This window comes from Hermetia illucens, chromosome 3 (assembly GCF_905115235.1).
Source record: "Hermetia illucens chromosome 3, iHerIll2.2.curated.20191125, whole genome shotgun sequence".
NCBI lineage: Eukaryota > Metazoa > Arthropoda > Insecta > Diptera > Stratiomyidae > Hermetia > Hermetia illucens.
The window spans coordinates 159079315-159106950 of record NC_051851.1 but is presented as its reverse complement, the minus strand read 5'-3'; the positions used below and the strand labels follow the sequence as shown (position 1 = coordinate 159106950).

Genomic DNA, 27636 nt, shown 5'->3' with positions numbered 1-27636 from the left:
ATGTTTAGAACTACGACTGTGGACCTCGCTGACATTTCTTGCTGCCGTCTCTCTCTCTCTAAAGCTTGACTGACGTATTCTATATTCTAGTGCTCTGACATTAAAATCTCTCTCAGCGAGGATCCGCCCCTCAGTGTGCAAGCCTACGCCCAAAGTCCGGACTCTTCAGTCAAAGCCAACCCCTTAACCTTGATCCTAAACCAAAAGTCGAACGCCGTCTTGAACCTAGATAGTAGCAACGCCTGATGAGTGCAAATGTCATGAAGCTGGGTTATATTGTTTCTATACTAAACCTTTCCCAAATCCGCTCTGAAGACTGCAGTTGGGTTATACTGCTCCTGTACTTTACCATCCCCAGTTCTACTCTGAATACTGGACAAATGGATGGGACTATCCGTATTCATATCTTACATATTATCCAAGCATTCTGATTTTCTCGCTATTTTTTAGCCCCGAAGATTCACAAAGGTGATGTCTACCCAGGTACTGTTTGCATCTGAGAATTCATATTTGACGACCGCTTTTACTGCGGTCTTTTCTGTAAGACAGTTAAAATCTCGGATTTTCAAAGAGCACATAAACACTTGGCTAGAAATTAGGGTCTTTTCATTTAGTAGCCCCTTGACCACCTCACAGAACGTACTCTTGTTGGTTGTCTTCGGGAGTAATTCAACGAGGATTTCGCCAGACTTCATTTTCTGTATGCGGGAACTTCTGCTGCACTGTTTTCGGGCCTGATCTTCTAGTCAATTTCGCCCTTTCTATCTGCTTAATGGGGGTGACCTAGTCCTACTTCGTGTTCTGGCCTTTTCTTTTGTTACTCCACCGTTTGTGGACTTCCTAGACTTCCTCCATATTTGGCTATGAGCACCCTGGAGTCTCGGGATATGTTTCAGCCCGTGAAATCTCCTTCACTGGGTGCTGCGGTGGGCAACGCAATTTCGTGCTGCGCCCATAGACGGCGACCTCTTCTTTTTTCCATACTATCTCCTCGATTTTCCACTTCGGATTCCACATAGACCTCTGCTCTTTTCGTTTTTGGGTTTTAAGGCTTTTTAAGGTTTTGTGTGAAACAAAACCTTATTAGAATCGATTCGATGTCTGTCTGTCCGTCTGTCTGTCTGTCTGTCTGTCTGTCTGTCTGTCTGTCTGTCTGTCTGTCTGTCTGTCACACCCGATTTATTCGGAAACGGCTAGACCGATTGTCACGAAAGTTGGTAAGAGTATGTGATCTGCCGTTCCCTTTACATGCAGCAACTGGCGCCATTTTGTGTTAAGTTTAAGGGGGGCTCCCCATACAAGTGAAAGGAGGCTGGAAATTTTTTTTTCACAGAATGTAGCCATGTGGGGTATCAAATGAAAGGTCTCAATTAGTACTTTTCGAAACTGGTTCAACATTTGATATTGGGTGAAACATAGGGGAGTGAGGGCTCAAAATGTGACCCCCAAAAAGTGTAACAGGTCTCGTTCTCAGAACCTATCCAACCCAAAAATCCGAAAAAAATCACAGTAGTGCATCTGTGTAAAATCTAGGCCTCAAAATATATCCGGTTCCGATATCTGCACAAATAAAGTTAATAATAGTATATTTCCATATTTTAGAAATTTACCCGGCGCCCCCCTTATGTTCATCGCACAAGTACAAAATTTAGCATAGGTATAATGAAGGGCATGGTGCACAATTTGGTCAAGTTTGAAGAAAATCCGACCATTATTAACAAAGTTATAGGGGGTGAAACTTTACAATTTTTTGTGAATTTCGTGCACTCTACAACCTGCATGACGTCATCATCACATGTCAATTCGTCAATACCACAACGAAATGAGTTCTTATGGATGGGGGCGGAAAGAATTATTTTGTTTTAGTTTTTAGTCATTTGTATATGAATATCAATTACTCCAACCAAACATGTGTGTATGTAGGTATATACTATATGCGTGCTAATGAACTTTGCGGGAGGTGCCTAATTCAGATAGATACAAGAAGTAAATCGGAAAGATGGGTACGATCAATTGATATACGTGCATATATGTGTACAATATTCGGAAATAGGCAGTTTGTTTGTTTAGGGTGAGCGTAATATCTACGGCTGTAATATGGACGTATGTCTCGTAGTTTGGAAAAATATGAAAGATTATGTTGGGTTTGTAGCTATATACGGATAGAAAAATGTGCGTTGAAATTTCTTAGATAAGATGAACACAAAACCTTTATACCCGAAGCACGAGCTTCCGGTATTCCGACTTGTTTATGGTTACAGATGATTACGCACGGCAAAGCTAATTAATTTTTAATCTGTTACGTGGGTATGCAATTTAAGCGGTTGCTACTAAGTAAAGCATGAAAGAAGTCTCTGATATTTGACATTCATAAGTTTTTCCACTTAGAAAAATGATTTCATATATTTTACAGATAATAATCTAATATTCATTCCAGGACCACAAATCTCTGCCGATGTCATAAACGCACAATACTCAGTTGAAACATTAGTGATGGCTGTATTAGCCGGAGCAATATTTGCCCTACTTGTGGGCTTCATCACAGGCTACTTTTGTGGTAGACGTTGCCACAAAGACGAAGATGATAACTTACCATATCCAGACACGGAATATGAATATTTCGAACAACGACAAAATGTTAACCGGTTAGTATGCTTGGCTTTGATATTCCAATTTAAACAATCGTTCTAACTTCTGTTTTTTCCTCCTAACAGTATTCAAGCTGAACCGAAACTTCTTCCGCAAGTCGAAGAAGTGACATATGCTGAACCAGTTCTTCTACCTCAAGCATCTAGTCAAAACAAAATACAACATTCGCCAAAAAATACATTAAGAAAACCAATGCACCATCACGGAGCCAATTCCGAAACGCTCTTCCAATTTCAACCCGATGGTTATAATACTCGTGACACATATCGTGGACGTGATAATTTCGGTACATTAAGGTCTCATCAGGTATTGGTAATTAACGTTTCAAATCCCGTCTTAGTTTGAATTGAAAAATATTAATTCAATCTTTTTTTTTTGGGGAATCTAGGGTGACAATTACCGACGCGGAGATGGATTTTCGACAACACGCAGCGTGAAGAAGGTACGAATCATCACAATTTAGTCTCCATTTGAATGAGTGTGCTGTATTGCGTAGTGCTCGTTTTTAAGGCATATATTAGAAATAATTTTCACACGCATCTTATCTCATTTGAGTTTTTCCTTTTTATTTTCCTGAGTGTTATTTTCTATCATACAATTCGCGTCACCATCATTCATAAGATAGGATGTTTACAATTAAGTTTTACCATAAGTACTATAAGTTAGTTTATTGTATCTTTCACCGTATCTATCAAAACTACTATTTTCTCTTTTCCCCAATTAGGTATATCTTTGAGACGGGAGTGGGGCGGCTGAGACCAGTCAGGGACTCATTAATCAAAATCAAATGGTAATTATTCTATTTCCAACAACCCCAACGTGAAAAGAACACTAAACGAAATTGTTGTTTGCTATGAAATCCATTCAAAGATAGAGATAAAAATTGAAGATTAAGTCGATACTAATTTCGTCAGCTCGGAAAATGTTAATTAAAACAAATGCATAGCTCACAATTGTGATACTAAAACTAATCAAAAAAAGGCAATGTTGTACGTTTTGGGGATAGTCAGTATGATGTTATTTGCTCATGAGCTACGGATAAGATACATGTTTCTGCTTTGTCGGTGTTCGGAACACCTAACAAAGCTCTGTGCGACAAACTTAGCAAAAAAGTTGTGAATAGAATGGGGGATTATCCTCATGCAGGGACGAAGAATTAGCGTTTGCTATTATGACTATATAACACCATACAACTCCCCCTTTTTTGCTTAATTTCTTTGGTTCAAGGAAGCTTCCTCACACTATGCTCAGAGCTTTTTATCATAAATATATTTTTTTGTTTTGTGTTTGGGAAATTTTTACATGATTTCGTTGGTAATTATGTTAACATTTTTTTGTCGTTTACTTACTCTCGTCTAACATTAAAATTAAGTACAATTTGGGGTCCAGGCTTAATAATTCGAGACTAACATTAAAATTTTTAGTAGAAATAATTAAGAAAAACGGGTCAGCCATCCCGCACCCTACTCCAATATGAAATTTCAATAAAATACGAGACTACTGTTCTCAAACCGGATAACTATTTTCACTACACTTGTGAAAGGATCACGAGAGTACGATTGGATCCCAATATAAGACTTGGAATTCGGATTCACAAGATCACACTTCTTTGCGACTTAAGCTTTACTACTACAATCTCATTCCATAGTTTCTCTCGTCTGCACTCTAATTTCCTTCTGCTAAGCTAGTTTGCATCTGAATCAGTAGGTAATCATTTTGGTGTACAGGAATTTCGAAAAATCGACATTTAGTTGGAAACATATCACATTTTTCGTTGCTTGATTCTAGATGGCTTGTGCGAAGGATGTTACGCTTTAATCACAGAATCTTTAAGTCTTAGTTAAGTGCGAAACCAGTGACTAGAATCAAGCTCGAACACAAGACATCACGACCACACATACTAACTCTGTTTCAAACAACATTATTTTCATGCGCTTCTTAGTTTCTAAGCTTCTAGCAAACACATACTATCCTTGAAATAGTATCCAGCTGGAATATGAAATAAAAACCAAAAAAAACCAACAAATTTTAATAACATAAAATCAATATATCTAAAACATAATTCAGTTTAAAAATCCGAATATAAAATCTCACTCACTAGGGTCTAAACACAAACACAAGAAATAGAAGTCTTGGCCGAATGAGGAGGCAGCCGCCCCGGCATGGTATTGGTAAGTACATATACAAAAAAAAGCAAATGTAAAAGCCAACCAAAACCGAAAAAAAAAATCCGAAAAGTATCTTAAAAAGAAAATTAGAAGTGTTTAAGAAGAACGCAAGAGTCATGCAAAGTATATGTTAGCGCTGTTATTTGTGTTTTCCTCTGAACTGTACTGAAACCAAAAATGTGTTGATAAAAGTAGAAGATTGTTTTCTATTCGATAAATAATGCGAAAATTTAAATTTTTGTCATTGTTCCCGTAATTATACTTTCTAAGATAAAATGAAAAGACAAATGTTATAATTTCCTTCTTATACTTGATTTGCTATCTCTGCTACCACCTATCCAACTACAATACAGACTTAACTCCTGTGTGTAAGGTTTGAATTTTGTGTAGAGTCGTTGCAATTTGATTTATATTCTCGTATTTTTTGGGAAATATTCTTTACTATATAAGACACAATACATCTATATTTGCTTATTACACTATCTATTCAAAGTATTTGTATTTGAAGTGACTGACTATATTTGCAAATAGATTAGTTTGTGGTGCAAGTCCTGTAAATAGTGACTAACTATAGTATTGGTGTGCATTGCTTTTTGTCATTAATTCAGGAAAATTTATTATATTAACTTTAACATATTGAAGCCAACAGAATATTTAAATTTATTAAATAAGCATCTCTCGGATCAAAACGCGCTTCATCTTTCTCGAGAAGGCTAGCGGAATTATAAGTGTCTTCACTATGCTCCACGAAAATTTCTCATCCTCAATTATTTCTTCTTTGGAATTTCACCGCGCCTTAACCTCCCAGGAATTAAAAGGGTTTACAAATTAGAGTAAACAATTTATTTACAAGTGCCACTCTAAAATTAGAATAAGTGGTTCAAATTTCCGAGCTCAGAGATTTGTTTTCCCTTTATAAAGTATTTTCTTCTGTTTTATTTCTCATTTTTGCCCATTTGTGGACATATTCCGATTCTGTCTGTTTATCTGTCACACACACATTTCTCCAAAACGGCTAAACCGATTCAAACGAAATTTGGTAGATACATGGTAACAATCATGTGGAGTAGCAAATGAAAGGCCTCGGTGAGTACTCTCCGAAACTGATATTAGTTTTGAGATAAATTGCAAAGTGCGCGAATAACGTATCAAAATAGGTGAATGATGTAAGGTCGGGTGATGCCAGTAGATACATCACACCATAGCTTGCAGCTGACCCCTGGAATTGGTTTAGTCAAAGTCCTGTGTTTCCTAGTTGTCGCATTTTGAGCTCTTCGTCCGCGGACTGTCGCAACCGGATATGTGCTTGATATCGGTGGTTAACTGCCCAATATATATATGACGTGGTGAGCACTAGTTCTTTTTGTGGAAGGCGAAGATTAGCGGCTTGTGATCCATAAAGATGGTGAACTCCCATGCCTCCACCATATGACCAAAGTGTTTTATCGTTAGGTAGTAAGTAGTTCCCGGTTGTGCGTTCCGTATTTCCGCCGGACTGAATTTTCTTGAAAAGAAAGCTAATGGCTGCCAGCAACAATTAAACCGTCGTTGGAGGACTGCTCAAATCGCGAAGTCAGATGCATCGCAAACAAATCGGGAAACCGGAAGCTTGACGCTTCAGGTATAAAAAAATTTTGTGTTTCCCTTTGTGAGGAGCATACCGCAGTTCTCTATTGGCTGATAGCAATGACTCGAGATATGACGTGTGTATACACGAGACAGTCCTCTATGTCGGTACAAAATTTAGTACTCCTAGGATGAACTTAAGGGGGGTTTTCAGTCAATTTCTAAAAGTTGATAATATACTATTAGTAAGTTCATTTGAGCAGATATCGAAATGGGGCATATTTTCGGGCCTAGATTTCATCCAAGCGCACCATCCTGATTTTTTTCGGATTTTTAGGTTGGGTAGTTTCCGAAAATGAGTCCTGTCTCTCAATATGTGCGTACATTTTAACTCATCACTTGCACATTTTGCAATTCACGCCAAAACTAATATTAGTTGCAAAAATTACTAATCGAGACCTTTCATTTGATGTCCTATTTAAGTATATTGAGTAAAAAAAAATGTTTGGATCCCCCCTTTGCATTCTACTTCTACTTTAATTTATGCCACTCGCTGTATGCGTGGGATTTCATAGTTCCCATCTGTCCACCAAATTTCGTTCGGATTGGTTTAGCCGTTTTGGAGAAAAGTGCATGTGACAGACAGACAGACAGTGAATCGATTTTAATAAGGTTTTGTTTTACACTAAACCTTAAAAATGGCCAAAGGTGCGTCAGATTTTAGATGTGCAAGTAATGTCGACTGTTAGAGTGCACTTTTGGAAGCTTCAAAAGGCTGCGGTAGATTCGCTGGTCCAGTTGATTGGTGAATTTCCCTTAATTTTGCCGTGAATAATCTCGTTGAGTGGTGCCTGTACTGCTGTTTCTCTGGGTATGAACCTTTTGTAAAAATTTAACATATCCAAGAATGCTCTAAGCTGCTTCACGTTCGTTGGCTGTGCGTATGATTGGATTGCTTTGACTTTGATTGGCAAGGGACGTGTTCTCTCCTTTGAGAGAAACCGAAACCGACCTCGTGCTGACCAAAAACGTATTTGCTTAGATTCACGATGGAATGACTAATATGTAATCGATGTAGGCATAGCAGAAGTCCAAACCTCTCAAAGTTTCGTCGATGAATCGTTGGAACGTTTGCGTCGCATTCCGTAGGCCGAATGTCATAAATGGAAACTCATAAAAACCGAACGGTGTTTTAATGGCAGATTTTGGTATGACTTCTTCAGCTACCGTGATCCGATATTGTTGAAAAGACCGTTTTACGATAGAGCGTTTGAAGGAAATCTTGGCTGTTTCGAACTGGCTATTTGTCCGAGCGTGGAGTGCGCAATAATCTCCGCACGTGGTGCAGCCCACGGACTATTTGATGGACGCGCCAAACCTAGCTGGGTCATGATGTTGACTTCCCTTTTGGCGATATTCAGCTTGCCCGGAGCCAATTATCTAGGTTTTAAAACAGCTAGTGGTGCTGGCGTTGTGACTATATGATGCTTAGTTCGGTGAGACATCATTTTACCTTCCTCCAGTAATTGTTGTCTTGTTCGAGATTATATATTCTGCCATCTCTCCTTGGCAATTAAGGTAAGTTGTTACATCGCGAAGACAATCATGCTGAAGATCTAGAAAGATTCCGCAATGTGCTAAAAATCTGCTCCAACTATGTGTTTAGAAACGTTCGCTATAACAAATCTCCATGGAAAATCCCGTCGAAGACCGAGGTTGAGTGTGAGCTTAGCGATTCCGTATGTTGCAATTGGTGTTCTGTTAACAGCCGAGCGTCGACGTTCACATCCGGAAGAATTCTCGTGTTGGGACTCCTGTTTGACCGTGCATAGCTTCGTTCGCAGCTCTGAAAACTAACTCGATAATTGCTGGACTAGCTGCATTAAACTGGTTTCCGCTGCTGAAGACGAGGATATTGTTTCTGCGATATTTGACGGAAATGTGGCGTAGACCTTATCAGCCATGTCGGCTGCAGTTTGTAATGACTGGCCATCCATCGTCGTCATAATCGGTTGAAAAGCAGATGGCAGGCGTTTTAACCATAGATTTCTCATCAGCGGCTCCGGAACTGTAGTATCGCCGAGACACTGCGGGTGGCGAAATAACTGGGAGGGTTTCTCGTTACCCATATATGTGCCCTTCATCTGTTGTCTCATTTTCTCCTACTTGCTGGCACGCAACCGCTTTATTAATTGCTCGCGAAAGCGGTAAAATGAGCTGTCAGTTACGGACTCGTTAATTATGTCGCGGACTTCGTTAACATATCGCGGTGGCAGCACCACTACGACTTGCAAATATTGCTGTTGTGGATCTTTTATGTTAAGCTTGCCTCCACGACCAAATCTCAGGTTCGTGGGGATTGAAGTCTGGAAAACGTGGTACCCAGTTTACCGCGGTCGGAGTTACACCCTTGTCCGTAGGCGTGTTGCGTAGTCTCGGCATTCTCGTTATCACTTCTTTTACTTTTACCTTGAACTCGGCAATTTTAGTTATATAGAGATGTCGATATTGGAAGGCGTTCTAAATTTTTGCATGAAGCAAACCTAACCCCAAGGCTGTATTGCATAGTAATTTAGGAGTGAGTCATTGAGGGTTTAGCGTGAGCACCGGTCTGGATGACTTAATCCCATGGTCTTCTTAAGACACGGATTGATTTGATTTGACCACAATCAGAGCCCCGCTGAGACAAGTAACAACGCTACCAGTCTATATCAAGTGCATGGCTTAGCATTCATACTGGTGGATGCAAGACCTACCTAAATCTCTACCGAACTAAGGAGTACGGCACCCGTGTTGAAACAAACACAACCACACTGAGATTCGAAGATCTCTGTTCGCATGAACGCAACCACAACCCCCATGAAGCTCCTACTAGGGGGCCAACCGCAAACAACCGAGCTGAGCGCACATACAACAGGAATTCTCCTGAAGCATGTAAGTCCAGGGACTATCCCGGTTCCCATAGTACCAGTATACTCCTGGTAAGGTTTCGTGACGATTGCCAATTCAGATGAGTCTCCGTGCACACTCGGGTTTGATCGCCCTGATTAGGCCTTTGGAGCATTCGCCCACTGCAAAGCCAAAGTGAGTACAGCGTCTCCCGGTGCCACCACTATGGAGGTTCTCCTCGGCCACTTGGTTTTGGTTTGGCCGACAGGGTTGCCGCCCCGTCTTCCTCACCGCCACATCTGAGCACCCGTAATTTAGGAGTGATAAATGCACAGCTTCGCCACTAACTAAGTCTAACACAAATTAGTCGAAAGTCAAAGACGCCGCTACCTACGCCGAAAGATAGAGTCAACCATTTCGAACGTGATGTATAAATTATTACTAATCAGGAAGTCTTACAAAATTTGTCACCCGATCACCGACACCGCTGATTCCGAAGGCTAAGTTCCGTCAGGAATCCTTCGAGACATTGATGTGGTTGCGATGTTTAAACTACGAGCCCTGCTCGCGACGTCATAATCTAGAATTAATCTAGCAATGAAGTCACCCCAGACTAAGATACGCAATCTTTACCGAAGACAGCGTCCTTTAAAACATGAAGTTATCTCTAAACAGCAAATCCAGGCAAAGCTGTCGGGCGCCATCCAATTGACAGCGATACACAATAAATTAGTATTCCATTTGGTTAGGTCCTCGTTCCTTTAATAGGTGGTCTGAAACAACCGGATACACTCTTAACCTTAAGCTTCTACCGTGTAGTGTAAGGTTTTTTCTGTACACTGTTAAGAACGCTCCTGACATAATTGTGTCTACCAAAACCCAATCGACCTTATTTTAGGCTGATGCTGTGAAAATCAATCGTCTTGAATCAACACAGCGCGCCGAATCCGGAACTAATCTAAAATCTATAATGACCCAACTTTATAATACCCGGTTACAAATTCTACGATACTAGGTGCCCCGATGGTGTAGCTCAGGAATGTTCAAGAATTACCCCTAAAAATTAACATTTTGCTAAGCACTATATGCAAGCTCCATCGATTTTTGTAGTAGGATTGACTGGTCCTATCACAATTTCCTCTGAGGTTAACCATCTGCAGGGCAGTTTCTATGCTTTTCAACACGCTGGGTAGAAGATTTAGTGTAGCTGATGACTCCAATGCTAAGCACACGTATTGGGGCTCAAGGCTAACCTCGCCTAGAGGTAAAACACTCCGCGATACCATATCAACGAACTATTGATTCAACGTGTTATCGGCCATCTAACCTACGAGGCAACTGATCACCGTAAAGTACTTGATCTTTGGAAATATAAAAACGCAACTCTACTTTGATCTAAGCTCCGATCATTCGTCGGTTCTCATAACTTTCTCAAATCTTTAACGAATCCCTATCGAGTCTACCAAACTGATAACAAAGCGGACTGATTGGCTTAGGTATTGGAAATACATCTCTTCAATCTTTGAACTATATCGCGATTATACAATCATAGCTAAAATCATGTTCAGCTGGCTGCGGTAGGTAAGGAACATCTGCTTGAAAAGTGTAAAAGGGCAATATCTACATTGAGATAGAGTAAGTGATGTATGCCAGGACATGTCTTATTCAATTACCTTTTGAAGGAATCTCTTGCTAACAATAAAGGCCCTCCAATTTCTGTTATTTTATTTTCAATGAGATCAAGTTACCGTTGAAGGTAAATAGGCAGGTATAGTCGGCGCTACAGCGCCTCATTTTGTTGCCACAACTTCCAAGACCATTACCGTTATAGGGGCTAAGGAAAGTAAAATCCGGTTGATTCAAATTCAGAGATATAACTACTGGAGCTCAGCAAAAATATCAGTTTTATAACCTTAAAGTTAAACGTTCCCTTGAGTAGCTGGGTCAGGTAATAATCAACCTCATCGTACTTTCGATTGAACCACGGCCGCGCGACTTTTATGACATGCACGGTCCTTCCACCCCTCGATTCTGTTTCCCAAGATTGCTGCCATGCGCTAAGTGTACGAGCTGTCCGTTCACAAGCGACAGTTCCTTATTTCCCTCGCCTTTCCTGAGGTATATAAGCTTCCGATCGGAATAACTCCCGCTATCACCATTACAGCTGATTCCGAGACGGTACAATAGGCGCACGCAACTCGCAAAGCCACTCGTCTTTGTACTTGCGCTAAGCACTTACGGTACGTTCTCTTTCTGAGGGAGTCAGCTCATATTTCGGAACCATAAAGGAGGACGAACTGAACCACGATTATCAACAAGCGACGCCTGCTGGATAAGGGACTTACGACATTGAACATCAGCCGGCAAATCGCCTAGCCGCAGCTTTATCCGCGGTGTTGCGAATTTGATCGAAGAAGCTCATCTTCGTGTCTATCATGATGCCGAGGTATTTCACTGCCGGCTTCGACAAAATCATGGTTCCACCAACCTGAATAGGGAGGACTGTGCGAATCCTCTCCTTGCTCTGCACAACAACTTTAGTTTTCCATAGAGCTCCTCAATGGCATCAATTGCGGATCGCCTCGCTCTAAAACCATATTGTATTAGTGAGTAGTCTCCTGCAGCACGTATTGCGTCAGTCAGTCGTGGCTTAATGAGCTTCTGAAGCAGCTTCCCCGCTGTGTCCAACATACTGAGCAGACGATACGCTGACAGCGCCTCGGGGTCACATTTGCTCTTGCTTATCAGCACAAATCTCGCAACCTTCCAGCGAGAGATAAAATACCCGCTGGCAAATATGCGTTGAATGCGTCGAACAGTAATTCCTGTTTGTATTTAGGTAGATACGAGTTTCAACACTTCGTTGGGAATGCCTTCCGGTCCTGGTGCTTTTTTGACCTTCATGGACAAGACTGCCTCCTCTAGTTTTTCTAGTCATTCCTTCATCGACAGCGTCACTTCGGATCGGAATAGGAAAAAGGACCTGTACGATTTCTTGCATCTTCGCTGTTTCCATAGAACAGGGAGACCGATGGGCACCGAGTTTTTTGGAAACCAGCTTATCTCCAAGGCCCATGCCTCTCTGTTTAGGTCATTGATTAGCTCCAGCGTGCCTTCTGCCTGTTGATTTCGTGGCGGAGTTCCTTTTTCCCACTCTTACACTGTGGTTCTAAGCGTCGCCTCGTCGCAGCCTCTTGCGCGATAAGAAATCCGCCGAAGTCTTGAGTCAGTTCCTTCGTAGGCTTGGCATTTCGGCCGTCCGCCAGCACACGGGTAATTTCCCAGGACGCAGTTTCGTTTTGAGAGCCGATGCATTCAAACTGCGATAATAAGACACATTATTCAATGAACTAGTGATTCAGTTGCAATTCTTCTGTCTGCGCCTGGGACTGATTTACCCTTTTTGAGAGAGCTTGCAGCGTCAATTTTCCCGTTGTTCCACCCGATAGGTGTTTTCCAGACGGCCGAATATTGGGGAAAGCCTTTTGCCACTTCGAAGGAAATATATGATCACTGGCCGTGAAATCTTCGAGTACCTTCCATTATTGGACTGACATTAAACACTCCGTAGCAAAAGTTACGTCAGGAATAGTGCCCTCGCAACCAGGGCGTCGGAATGCCGAAGTGCTACCGGTATTGAGGACAATGAGTGCTGTCCTGGCAGCACAAAGTGCTTCTATCCTGCCCCTTGCAAGCCCCTGCTATATGTCCGTATGCCTGGCACTTAAAGCAGCGGGTGGGAACTGTCCTTCGCCTTATTCTGCAAATAATTCACCCGATCTTTATTTGCCCGCGATGGAGAAGTTGACTCGCTGTCTTCTGAGGGACAGTGACAATGGCCAATTTTTGTCCTCTGGAGTTGACAGGTGTAACTCCCACCTTAAAGTTGCTCCACACATGCTACCCACATCCCTTTTTATCCCCTTCTCGACATCTTCTGTATTAGTGAAACAATCCAGATCCCATGTTTCAAGGGTGCACTTTGGTTCTAGACTGGAAACCACTGCTTTCGTGTCTCGAATGCCCTGAACTGTCCCGCAAAAAATACTCTTTTTTTTCGGTTTTTGACCCAAGTTTTACAAATATATCGCCAATTCGAGTCCACCGGATACATCTAACATCTACCCCAGCATCTGCTGATTTGGCGCTGTTGCAGACTTCTCGAAGAACTTTCGCGAAAGGTCTCGCTTCGTTCCCCTTAATGAGAATGGCCTCTGACCATGGTTTGCCCCTTCTCTATTTCTTTGACGCTGATGTTACCGCCGTAGTCTAGTTCGACTTTGCTATAGTGGAGCCACTGTTGTCACTATTCAACTTAGGTTGTTGTTGCTGAATTTTCTCCTGTTTTCGACGCTGCCACTTAATGGTAATAGGATGATGACCAGTTCGACTGAGAACCATGATTTTCTTGGTGTTTATCATCAGTCCGACCCTGTTTGTGTCCTTCTCCTAATCCAGAACCACTTGGTTAAGATTCATGACTCTATGAGAGCGCAGACATATGTTATCAGCGAAGTTGAGGTGTTCGAGAAATGATGTGATTGAAGTAATCCACGTCTTCCAGATAAGGTGGCATGGAGAAGGTTGCGGAATGCAAGAAGGAATACAATTGACGACAGAATGCTATCTTGTGATACTCCGTTTTGAACCTCTAAAATTTTACCTCCTCGCTCTGGTAATAGTTATTAATTTTTTCCCGAAATATCCTTCCTGCGTAGAATATTCCCCATTGTCGCTGTCGAAAGCCTTCTCGAAATCGATGCGGAGCAAGTAAAACGAAGATTTGAACTCAACGCAGGTTTGAGAGCATCTTAACGACAATTCAAATACCAGATCAAATTTTTTTAAGGTACAAAAATGTCCAAAGAAAACAAAAAGCAATGCACACCAAACAAAATAAATGGTCGTAAAATATATTTTGATCGTCGCGAAGTATATTTTCTATAAAGTAATTTCTCAACTTTTTCTCATTTATATTTTAGTAACTCAACATCGTTCCGATAGTCCACAAAATTCAAGTTCAGGATCATCGCCTGTTATGTCACATAGTAGTTCTAGTCCTGCGCCACCATCAAGTAGTCCGAGTCCACAAGAGAGCCCGAAAAACTGTAGTTATATATACCGCGACTGATTGATATATAACACTAAATCCATGCCCCTAATATCCAACGCAGAAACAGCCGATACATCAAAATGTAAAATTATGCATGCACCTAGACCTTCTGATTTTAGTTCACAGAACGACATTAATCAAGACCGAGCCCAAGATCACCATCATCATCATCATCGCCACCACCACCACCATCATCATCATCATCACAATCAATATCATGAGAACTCACCGCCAATAAACGCAACAAATGCAACAACGACAGCTGCATCATCAAATATTAGCAATTCGACACCAATCAAAGCCACGGCAGCCTTCTTTTCGTCGCACATTAACGAGAATTTCGCTAACTTGAATCGAAAATGGACGAATCTGAATCGACGTCGACGTCGAAATAGCAGTTCTGGTGATCCAAAAGAATTGGACATGCTTGTTTTGAAATCTGTGGATTGGGATGAAAATGAAAGCTTTTAAGGGATATCGGATACCTATCAACACTAAAGATAAAAGGACGGCAATGTAGAAGAAACATCACTAAATTAAGTGCGTGCATATAGTTGAAATGCATGGTGAATATTTACGTTGAATAATATTTTACAAAACCGAACAAAACACAATGTGGAAGATATTGTATAAAATTATTATTATAATGACAAAAGCAAGAAAAAGTTAAACTATATTTATATTAAATTTAGATTTAAATGGAAAGAACTAAGCAACAGAAAATACTCTCGTAAGCATACAAATATTATTATTAAAACTTTCAAATGGAAAGAATGGAAAACATTGTTAGGGATTATTATAATTATTATATTTAAATAGTACATAGTGAAGAAAAATGGAAAACTAAACAAAAAATTTAGAGTGATCTATGATGATTATAATATTTAAAATTTTTGAAAGCAAGAGAACTTTTCCCTCTAGAAACTTTATAATAATATATTATTATTAGAAAAGTGCATTCTCATTTTATTTATCTGTTTGTATGTATTTAATAAAGCTTTCACCGTAGTTGTAAGCGTATTGCTAGCAACCATATTCATTACTACATTTAAGAGCAATGTGTAAAAATTAGATTTGGTATATTTACAATTGTAAAAATACACCTTTTATTTTTTATTTAATTTTATCTTTCATTCCAGTAAATATTTCTTATTTATTTTCACCTCAACTCCATCCTATTTCAGTGGAATATCTACGAAATGTTATTATTTATTATCTTCAGCAATGACAATTATCATTTCGTATATAATAAATGAGAGTGCGCATTATCTATTCATCACACACACGTAACACTATATATAAACACACACACACAAAAATGTTAGTTGAAACTCTTAAAATTATATTATCAAAATATTATTCAGAATAAACGAAAAGTCATACCAAAAAATAGAAGAAAAACAAAACAGAATCAAGAGAATATTAATTCGCTCAATTCACCAAGGCCGGAGAGAATTTAGAATCATAAAAAAAAAATAGAAAACCACAAAAACTACTAACAGCTTTCAAAAGACTCTTTTTTATAGAAAAAAAAACTAAAGAAAAAAAATCACAAAAATAGCTGAAAAGATAAACTTTAAATAATAAACAGTAATTCGTAGTGGTATCATAATAGAAGTAGTTCTTTTTCGACATGAGAATAATTACAGTTAAAATCTTAGAATTTTTGCAGAAACAAAATTAGGTATAGCTCGTGTTAGTCAACAAAAAAAAATGTTTTTTTTTCTTTAAGTTGCTTTATAAATTTTGTTATTAATGTGTAACGTTTTTATTTTGTTTTACCACTTTATTTTCTTTGTTTTAAACGTCATCTGTTGTGGAACGTAAATTAGAAGAAATTAAACGAAATCTTTGTATACCAAAATCGTAAATGAAATGCTTATTGATATTATAAAATTTAGGGAATCTCAACAGGATATCATCGAGTCTAATCGCTTTTTTTGTATGTTACTATGTTTTGTATTTTTAATTTTTAGCATTCATTTTGCCTGTGATTTTAATATTTTTTTCTTAGAAAGGAATTAGCGAGGCAGCACCCGTTTGCAGCACACACAACACCACATCCATGCAGAAACTTCATTCGGATCTGAAGTATTATTTTATATATTCATGATATCTTTGAACCGATTTTTACGAAACAATTTTGTCTTTTATGTCCCATCATTATAACCTTTATCAAACCTGCACTATTTGTCCTTAAAAATCTCAAGCCTTGTTTTCTTTGGCATAGTAAATTCACAGAGCCTTGGATACAAACTATCAGAATTTCTTAAAAAATGCAATTAACCCTCCCTAAAGTGCTGTTCATTTCATTATTTTTTAAACGGTATCTGTTTGCCTAGTGATTCTCCTCCATTTCTCTTTTTTTGTGACGAGCTCCACCCATCTGCGATCTGAAAAAAGTGTTTCTCCCATCTTCTCAACGCTTATGATCATCCAAAGCTGAGTCAAAACACCCATTATTTTTTTGCAGTATTTCACATATGAAGATGTACTTCACGTTCCCGAATGTTCATGCTAGCTTCAAGCTCTCACTTTAGCGCATTATGACATGTGTTCTTTGTTTTCTATATACATGACATGTCTTCCATGTTTTCTGTACGAGTTGTATCTAAAAGGAGGATGCACATTGGAAACTCCATTATTGACCTTTTAAGAAGTCATCACTAGGCCCACAGAATTTTAACTGAAAACTGTCGAAAAAGTTTTTTTTTTGCAATCGCTTTCAGAATCGCTGTCTTATGTTCTTCAATCTCCTTAACGTCTTCATATCTTGATCCCCTTGAGGTTCTCTTAAAACGGGGGAATACAAAAAGTTATCAGGGACAAAATTTGGGAAATCGGACAGTTAAACTAGGCTAACAGTGAGTCCTAGGGGGTTTTACATGAGTACCTGTCTCGTGGACTTAATCCCACGGTCTTCTTAAGACACGAATTGATTTTGTGACCACAATCAGAGCCCCGTTGTGACAAGCAACAACGACAAGTGCATGGCTCAGCATTCATACTGGTGTATGCAAGACCTACCAAAATCTCTACCGAAGAAAGGAGTACGGCACTCGTGTTGAAACACACACAACCACGCTAAGATCCGAAGGTCTTTGTTCGCTTGAACGCAACCACAACCCTCATGAAGCTCCCACTAGGGAGCCAACCGCAAATAACAGAACTTCTCCTGAAGTATGTGAGTCCAGGGGTTATCCCGGTTTCCATGGTATCAATATACTCCTGGTAAGGTTTCGTGACTATTGCCAACTCAGATGAGTCCCCGTGCAGACTCGGGTCTGATCACCTTAATAAGGCCTTTGGAGCATTCGCCTACTGCATCAGGGCAAGACAATACGATACAGCGTCTCCCGGTGCCACCAGAAGGTTGGTTTTGGTTCAACCGACAGGGTTGCCGCCCCGTCTTCCTCCCCGCCACCTCTGAGCACCAGTTAAACTAGGCTGAATCAAAAATAGGCGTACAACGATGCAATGGCGCATTGTGGCCTAGAAGCATTCACTCTCCAATGTAAATCATCTATGGCCTAGCGCGTCAGAAGCACTACTACAAACGTTTGAGCACTTCTAAATAAAATATGGCTTTAACCGATTGATCAGAGGGAATGCATTCCTTATTTCGCCTTCCTTACCTCTTTGGCGTGTCCGGATCTTATAAGTTATACATATTATTCATTTTGAGAATGTCCTGCATTAAGTTGATGCGGACTTAGGACCCCCTTCATTCTCAAAACGAATATTTCAGCTCTGGCCAAGCTCTGGTCAATAAGGCGGATTTGCGCTCAATATAATTCGTAGGCATGTCGTGTTCCGGATAGCTCAGTGGTTAGAGCACTAGGCTGTCATACGGAGCGCAATGCTGACCACATTGCCTCCTAGTGTACCGTTACGGTCTTGAATGAAGTGCTCTAACACACTTCAAGGCCCTGATCCAATATGGATTGTTGCGCCAACGATTATTATTATGTCGTGTTCTACGAATTATATAAAGGAGCATTCAACATCTGCGAGCCGCTACGGTCACGCTGCTCCCAGGGCAGAGGTGAGGCAGCGTCTGACGATTTGCCTCTGCCCTGGTAAGAAACCGTAAAGCCGTCGTCGCTTGACTTTTTTTTATACATATTAGTTTCGAATTTTATGCATTTTGCACCTTTGCTAGAATGTACAGCACAAGTCTTCTGCTTACCCAAATCTTCAGTCCATCAGTGAGCACTGGCTACTCTTAAATGAAGTGGCTCACAATTTGAAAAAGATGCCGTACTGACACTAAACATGAGGTAGAACAGTTTCCAAGTAGAACAAGCTCAGCAGTTGGACCCGACCGGTCGTTTCACCACTTTTTCGGTTTTGCTGTGAATCTCTACCCTTTTGGTTGAAAATAGTTTTTCTTGGACATGGGCTACCGAAATAAGTGATAATGGAGGAAATACTGTGACCCAGTCAAACATCTATAGTTTTTTTCCAGTGTACAAACTTACCTGACGACTGGCTTTATTTTGGTGGAAGACAACGCCTTTCCTATTAACTCATTCTGGACATTTTTTGGAGATTTCTACCTTCAACCAATCCAACTGCAAACACTACTTGTCCGAAGTGATTATTTCGTTGCTTGATAATAACTCATAGTATGGGATTCTCTTCTAGTTCTTCCAAACGTAGGGCATAACCTTCTTCGGATGTACCCACTTAACCTTGCTTACTGTACAAGCTTTTCCGTACGACATCGTTGTATACGATCCCCTTTTCGTCGCTTGTTATCATTTATTTCAATAATAGATCGTATTCATTGCGTTTGTGTAACAAATCGCTGATGAAAATGCAATAAATACATTTTCTTAAAAATATAATGTGCAACACCGAAGCATCAAACTTTTTCATCATTTGGAGTTTCGTTATATGTATATTCTAGAATAATTGACTTGGCAATTTTTAACCTTGGTACAATCTCCTGAACTGTTATTTGCAGATCGGATTCAATTAAAACTTTTGGCTCACATCCGTGGTGACTAACCGACAAAAACGAAGAGAGCATTTGATTTTTGTTTCTCTCAAACAAAATTTAGCAAAAAAACTCTTCGCACATGCGTTCACTTCCGTTTACGGCACATATTTTTTTCCCAGGTTGTGTCGCATTCTTGCCTTTATGAAAAGAAAGAAGCATGATGCACCGGAAAAACAAACACTCTTCTTCTTCTTTTTCTTCAGCCTTTGTCCCGTTCACAAGCGGGGTCGGCTCGTCGTGATCGGCTTCGCCATTTGGCTCTATTTCTTTCCATCTTCGAACTTTACTTTAGCTAGGTCTCCTTCCGTCTAACCGCGGGATTCGTAACCGCACCTTCCTCACTTCTTCTGCTTTTCACAATTCAATATCCTGGATTACTACGATCATGGGATTGATCGCATCCCAGTCTTCCTGGCATGCTACCATTCTCCGGACAAAATTTTCTGGTGATAGCACTTGACCTGGAGTTTCCTCTAGGTTCCTCCTTTCTTCCACGAACCTAGGACATTGGAAGAATACGGGCGCTGGGACCTCTGGGACCCTATCGCAGTTTGGACAATTATGTGAAGTGTCTAATTTAAACCTGTACAAGTATTGACGGTATCCTCCATGGCCAATGAGAAACTGGGTGAGATTATAATTGACTTTCCCATGCTTTCTCTCCAGCCACTCCCTGATGGAAGGGATCAACCTGTAAGTCCAACGACCCTTTTCTGACTGATCACATTGCTTTTGCCATCTGCTTATGGATCTCTCTCTTTCGGCTTTTTTCACCTGCAATAAGGGAGAAATGGACCTGGTGTTATAAATTGTCATCATTTCGGTTGCCTGGATGTCAATCGGCATCATGCCTGAGATGACGAACGCAGCATCGTCTGAGACGGTCCTGATGGCAGAACACACCCTCAAGACTGTTCTTCTGTAAACCGTACTCAGTCTATATGCATTGCCTAAAACCTGCAGCGCGTTTCCCCAAACTGGGGCTGCATACAGCATGATAGAACTCACCACCCTGGCTATGAACAGCCTGCAAGTATGCCACGGTCCTCCTACGTTCGGCATCATCCTTGCCAGAGCCATACTCGTGGTGGATGCTTTTTCGCAAGTATGCTCTATGTGCTGCTTAAAATTGAGTTTTCCGCCTACCATCACCCCTAAATATTTGATGGCCGGCTTGGAAATGATGATACGATTCGCGATTCTAATGTGGGCGTAATTTCTTTTGTGGTACTTCGTGATCAGGATCGCTTCCATCTTTTCCTCCGCGAGTGCCAATCCAGCGCTCTCCAACCTTAACAACACAGTAACCATTTTGATGGCATCAATGGTTGATCTGGCTTTACGGAACCCATACTGCCTATCTGAAAGGCTCCCTTGGCTCTCGACGACTGGGACTAATCTCTTATAAATAACCCGCTCCAACATTTTCCCCATAGTTTCTAGAAGACATATGGGTCTATAGGAGGACGGTTCCCCTGAAGGTTTGCCACCCTTAGGCAGCATCACCAGCTTCTGCCCCATTCATGGTGCAGGAAGATACCCTCCGACACGCACGCCGGTCTACATTTGACGCAAGTTTGAGGGCCTTATTCAGTATGACGACTCAGACCCGGGGCTTTGCTGTAGCCTATTCGGCTGCAGATCTCCAGCAGCTCGTCCCTGGTGAATGGTCGAATCGGCGCCACATTCAGGGGATGCTGCAAGGTATCAGTACCCCCTCTTGCTGGGGAAATAACCCTTCTAAATCGTCCTGTCACGATTTTATAGGCGCTACGCGACGGATTTAGCTTGAAGGTTTTGCGGGCTTCCCTATAGGCGTGCTCATTTTGCCCTTGATCCTACCTAATGCCCTTTGAGCTGTTCGTCTCGCTCTGTGGCAAATCGATCGAAGGCTAGCAAGTTCAGTATTCCACAAATAATTGGGTCTTCTAGTGGTAAATGAGCATCTCTTAGGCATCGACGCGTCACATGCTTTAGAGTTGCTTTGTGTAACATGGAGAGCTCCATCCGTGGAAGTGCCTGCTTTGCTAGGCAAGTCTAGCCGCACCAGCATGAATGTTTGCTCATCCATCGCTTTTGCAGACCATCCTGGTGTTCTTTTGGATTTCGGCTTCCGGGGCGCGGGTCTCCTGCCTTTTGGTTCCGTCCTTAGTTCAACTGGTGGTCGCTGTAGGTGAATTCCTCGCTAACTTGCCAGGACATGTCACGTGCTAGCGCAGAGCTGACAAAAGTCAGATCTACAATTGAACCAGCCTGTCTGTCTGTCTGTCACACGCACTTATCTCAGAAACGACTATACTGACTGACACGAAATTTGGGGAGAGGGTGGGAACTGTGAACGTCCAGTTATGCGGTGAGTGATATTCTTCTACGTTGAGATTTAGGTGGGATCCCCATACATGCAAAAGGGGAGTGTAAAAATTTTTTTTAACGGAATATAGTCATTTTGGGTATCAAATGAAAGGTCTCCATTAGTACTTTTTGATGTCGTTCTTAGTTTTTACATTTGGGTGGGGAGTGGGAGGGGTGGAAAGTGATGATTTCTTTAACGGACCCATTCTCAGAAATTATCCAACCGGAAGATCTGAAAAAATCATGAAGCTGCCTCCATATGGTGTTTTGTGTAAACACAAAACCTTAAAAAGTTTGGCTGAATCGGTTAGCTGGTGAAGTTCAAAAATTCATCTTGCTTTTTGAACACAACAGCATGTCCTTAATTTCTCTTCTTCATCTTTTTATGTCATTTTCATATTTTTTAAAAATTTATATTTCTGAATCGAAAAGATATCATGAATAGAATCCCAGAATCTCTTGCTTCAGATCAGACTTCCCATGAGCATAATTTTCACTTACAATAACGAATTTAAGATACCGCAAAACATCACCATCCATCCAATATCATAAGTTCTTTAAGCATTTATTTCTGAACTCAAACCAATTTTGTACAGCCAAAGACGTGTTAGATAATTGCAAAATATTCGTCTAACAAAAGAATGGATGCAAATTTTAGACTGAAACATTATTTCTTAAGGAATATAGTTTGCATCTAATTAATACTGCCATTCATATTATGACTATTTTCCTTGGGTGCATTTAAGGCAAATTATATCCTGGCGTTTACGTTTTGCTTTTATATTATAAGTTTGCTATTGTATTTGTATCAAATTGTTTCCTTATTTTTTTATTTTAAAAAGATTTGGAAGAAGGAGAAAAATCGATGACAAAAAATACGTACTCATTAATTAGTAATTAATTACGAAGGATATATTATTAGCGCAAAAGATATACAGATTTGTAAAATATTGCTATTAATACATTACAATTTAGAATTTTAGATTTAATTTTAACAAACATGACACCGAGAAGAAAACACTTTTATTACGAAAGAAGACGTTGTATGATTTTGGTGGTGTTATTTTTATCGATTCCTTGGTATTTTCTTTAGTTTAATTGAATCCTAGATTGGGAATTCGATGTTTAGATTTCTTCTGGATGAGTTCAACGTGCCGATATAATTTAGATATAATTCTAAAGCGTTTCCTTGTAATTGAATCAACGCAGTTCGGAACAGCGTGATATGCAGATTTCCTTTCGTTTCAATTAAAAGCCAAATAAAAAGGATTTAGGTTGAAGGATATGTGAAACATGATTTCAGATATAAGCTTGGCTGATAAGCAACTCATACTTCCCGTCGGCCAGATGAATACGTAACAGAACTGCAACGGCACCGCAACTTTAAAAATCACTTCTAAATATTTGCACCAAAATAAAAGATGTTGCTTCCGTGAAGCCTATGTTCACAAGTGTTTCTATTAAACCGTTGTTTCCATGAGGTTGAAACAATTTCCTTGTATACGTAAAACTTATCAATTCTACCATTGAGATTACGAGAAACGTTTGCTTTTGCTAATTTCTAAATGCATTTGAGAATTTTATGCCAAATTGTTTCAAGTTCGCTACTATGTAAGTCTTTGTATGATAAATCTGAAAGGATAAATCGTCGTGATTCAGTTGTAAAGAAATGAACACGATAAAAGGGAATGAAAGCAAACCAAAGTAAGCAACAAAAATATATTTCTACATTCACATACACATACACTTTATATTGATATATTCAAGTGCTTCTTACATAACTTACTTAAATTACAAAGTCAGAAAAAAAAATGGAAAAAAGTATTAAGATATTATGCTATTGCTTAGGGATAACAAACTAGCAAATTTTCGTGTATAGTGAAGAAGAAACGTGTAAAATATCAAAGTAGAAAACCTTTTCTTTTCCTGTTAAAACAAAACATTTTTGTAAGGACATCATTGCATTGGATTAACAAGCTCACCCCCTCCACTTTGAGGTAAAAATCCCGATTTGGAGTCAAGACTGTGATTCAATACATCAATATTTTCTGCCGTTTCAAAATTTATCTGTTACATATGTTGCGTATATTTTTCTATCTTATCATTGGAACTTCCCAATTGTGTAACAATAAATTCTGAAAATCCAAAAAATTTGATATATTCAATCGAAACTGAAATTTAAAACTTTATTTGTTGTCCCCCAACAACAAATGATTTTTAAGAGCCAATAATGACTTGACTGTGAGATCTAAGTTTGTATTTACGTAAATATATGCATATAGACTTCAACTTGCAAAACTGTTCTAGCTTTTTGGTCTAGTTTCAAGCATCTCAATTTATTTTTATTATTTCCTTTTAACCTGAATATCACAAACCCCCCATGTAATAAAAGATTCAACTTTCCTTCGCTGTAATGATAATTTTGTAGATGATGTATACAAAAGTCAATTTGCTATTTACTTGTAAAATATTATACATAATATATACACAGTTTTCTGAAATCTAGGCAATAACTAAGGTTATACATAAAAGGCATTTGTAAATAAGTGTTTAAACTAGTAATATAAAAGAAAAACTGAGAAGAAACTCTGAAATAAAACTTTCAAAGCAAAGCTAGTTCATTAGGGACAATTCTAATAAAACAAACAATTTTTTATATTACATGCTGTACCCTTTCACACAGTAGCATCTATTCTCGATACATTCCCTGATTTGTAGTCAAACTGGAAACAAGACTATCCAAAATTTCCCACTCCGCAAGAGAAAGAGTAACTCAAGCAGCCAACCTCGTGCAGAGGTCCAGGAAACAGCTTCATATTTACTTCTCCAAAAAATCATCTTCCTAAACAAAACAAACAAAGATGAACCCTACACTTGGACATTCAAAAGAGGAAATTCACAAACTCCTCTGATCCAACTCCATCAACCCCATTAGCATGTCCTGCTTTGAGTTTCCATGGATGAAAATTGTCATTTGTGACAAACTCCCAAAGAACGAACACACGATAAGACACAAACACAAAAAAAAATATTACCTAATACGTTGTTGTTGATAGTTTTTAAAATAAAAAAAAAGTAAAGTAAAAGTAAAGAATAAGCGCTCGTAAAAGACTGATTAATACAAAAAAAACATGAAAAAGAAAACAAGTTTTATATTTAAAGTGTAGTTAAAATTAAAAAAAAACAAACAAACAAAACAGCAGCAGTAAAAAGATAGCAAACAAACTTGTAACCATGATTTTCATGATGAGAATTTAGCAACGTTTTATCTGTTTATTTTCCTTCATTCGAATGACCCGAATTTTTTTAATATATAAGCAAAAATTCAACATATTTGCCGTGTGGAAGACAATTTCTCTTTTAATTGAAAATTAATAGCAGTTTGTGCAGGCCGTATAGAGAAAATCTGGCGCCGGGGTAAAAATGATATAGGTCTGTGGTGAAAATTGTTCATACCCTCCTATTATCGCTTTTTTCATTAAAATTTCTATTCCGGCCACCCGAGAAAACTCCGAGCCCGAGGGAATCCCCCTTTCATTCCTCTCTCTCTCGTCAGGTCTGGAACCTGCTTTTTATCATTTCTTAGGGATCTCGTGGATCCATTTTTGCATCTCTTCAAGTTTCAAGAAATGGGCTCATTCGACAAAAGACCATGCAATAGGTTCGTACGCAAAAACAAGAGGGGGAAGCTCGGGGTTTCAAGCCCAATCTTATTGCATAGCTATTCCGAAAAAATTTCCAATGTTCACCTGTCGCATCAGTGGCTCCTGGTTAAAGATGACCTTCCCACCAAAACGACTCTTTGTCTCTATGATAGCGTACTCTACTTCCTGGGTAGTGGAGGTACTCTTGATGTACGTGCCTGCCGTGTGGGCATAATCCCACGGTTCTCTTCTGACACGGATTCATTTGGAGGCCACACCACGGTACTGGTTTATACTGGGTTCAGATTCAACATTCATACCAATAAATAAAATAAAAGAAGGACTAACTAACACCTCTGCCGCAATTAAGGGGTACGAGCCCTGAGCTGCACAGGGCACAAGAAACTCTGCCCCTAAGATGGACACAATCACAAGTACCATGAAACCCCCACAAGGGGGCCAACCGCAAATAATTGAGACGAGACGATATTCCCCTGAAATTCTTCTGGAACATATGCTTTCAGAGGGTCATCCCGGCTTCCATGGTACCAGATAACCCCCGGGGGCAATTCCTGGCAAGATCCACTTCAGATGAGTTCCGCGCAGACTCGAGTCTGAACGCACTTCTCAAGTACATGAGGACGGCACTTCCCAACGAAGAATACATCAAGCGCGAAGTAAATAGCGCTTACAAACAACAGTAACCCCCACTTCAAAGCAGCATATCCCCAGAAATTTAATTTAATCGTCAATCCTACTTTTTGACTGTACGGTAGGCTCATCAAACCGTACAAACAGAGCATTCTCCTTTGACTTAGGTAATTGACTCCACCTACACTGTTCGATTATTTCTATGAATATGTTAACGATTTAAGCACCAAATTGAGGACCGTATTATAGAAACTTGGATTGATGAGAAGATATCAAACCCAGAGCTCCCCGAAACATACTCCTGTTTTCGTTATGACCGGTGAAATACTGATTGCAATGAAGCATCTAGGGGAAGGTCCCAACTATTTACATGAAAAAAATATTGTTCATTGAATTTATTATTTATGATCTTATTGCGGTTGTCATTATATGGAGACTAATGGCTTGAACCCTCTCTCTGGCACACAACCCTGTCCCCATATTAAAATTAATTGTTGAGTAAAGTCAAATTAATCTCCATTTAGTTGGTCCTGTGTAGAGTTCTTGGGAGAAAGTAGCAAAATGTCTATCCTCAAAAATACATGAACCATCACCGGCAGTAACTAAATTTAAAAAAAAATAGCATTATTGTACACATTTCCGAAGTAAGCGATTTGCTCGTCGTCAACGCGTTTGAAGCAGATTTAGGGGACAGTTTTCAGGAGTTCGAAGGCAACTGAAAAAATTCTTGCCTTCGACTCGAAGTGCACTAAGAAACCCCTTTTCGCTCATATTAATAATACAGAAAGAAAAAAATCGTAACAGGTTTCTACCAATATTCTATGATACAGTGGGCTTTTCTATTTCCATCACAACTTCAAAAACAAAGCTTGGCACTACAATGGCGGCAGATTGTCAGTCAAATCCAAGAATCAAGTAAACTAAATTTGGTTGTAACAGAAGTGGAAATTGACGCCAAAATGCCTTCCTGTCTTTTTATCAATAGATATACCCACCACCACAGAATACTTTTTATTTTTCACGAAAGTTACTATTCCAATTTCCCGATGTCATGCTGAACTACCAGTTGCCTTCAAGGCAAGGTAATATATCGCATCAAAATAGCAGACAGCCCAGCAAGAGTTTCAAGGCATGTTTGAGCAGTGTCTATGCACTCCTTTCAGAAGTCCTCTTATATTTTGGGGAAGGCTCTTTGAGGTAGTCAAAAGTATGTTACTTAGCGTCCACATCCTGGCTCCAAGTGGAGCTAGATAATAAAGGTAGTTCCTGCTTTTCCAAACTTCAGAAATGCTAATTATAGGGTGTGCCAAGTCAGGCGGCATGGTCCCCTGTAGGCCTGTGCTCCCTGAAAACTACCGCAATCCTGGATGCGTTTGTGCGCGTCTGGCCCTAAATCGCTCGTGATTGAATTTTGTTATAGGAGGGTCAGGTGCTCCTTGACTTACCATAGCGCAGGTAGTGAGCCTTCGCTATCTGGAATCTGTCGCTGTGCTAGACCCTGCACATTCCCGATCGGCCAATCCTTCGGCTCGGGTATTCGCCTTTACGTTTATAAGACTAGGAACCCAGAGGAGGGAATATGAAAAGTTACCCTGATTT

The 27636-nt window shown here is 39.8% G+C and overlaps 2 protein-coding genes across 6 annotated transcripts in view; both read left to right on the top strand.

Moving 5' to 3' along the window:
* The window catches only part of LOC119651975 (semaphorin-1A), a 499683-nt gene extending 485246 nt beyond the window's left edge, over window positions 1–14437 (top strand). The window contains exons 17-22 of one of the 5 annotated variants that reach the window (XR_005249509.1): window positions 2438–2645; window positions 2715–2955; window positions 3038–3091; window positions 3374–3439; window positions 4751–4820; window positions 14255–14326. Coding sequence is in view for 2 of the 5 variants with exons in the window: in XM_038055881.1 (XP_037911809.1) it covers window positions 2438–2645; window positions 2715–2961; window positions 3038–3091; window positions 4751–4820; window positions 14255–14403 (728 nt within the window). In the remaining 3 variants the exon portion in view is untranslated. Of the gene's footprint in view, window positions 1–2437; window positions 2646–2714; window positions 2962–3037; window positions 3092–3373; window positions 3440–4750; window positions 4821–14254 lie in introns of all 5 variants that reach the window. The other 4 variants (XR_005249507.1, XR_005249508.1, XM_038055882.1 and 1 more) reach the window with 4 other exon arrangements.
* Window positions 14401–14891, top strand: LOC119651976 (rho GTPase-activating protein gacG-like). The gene has a single exon (XM_038055883.1). The coding sequence runs from the start codon at window positions 14425–14427 to the stop codon at window positions 14854–14856; it is 432 nt and encodes a 143-aa protein (XP_037911811.1). The 5' UTR covers window positions 14401–14424; the 3' UTR covers window positions 14857–14891.
* The last annotated feature ends 12745 nt before the right edge of the window (window positions 14892–27636 follow it).

Excerpts from the sequence above, each read along its gene's own strand:
- LOC119651976 (XM_038055883.1), top strand. The coding sequence starts at position 14,425 with ATGCCCCTAATATCCAACGCAGAAACAGCCGATACATCAAAATGTAAA.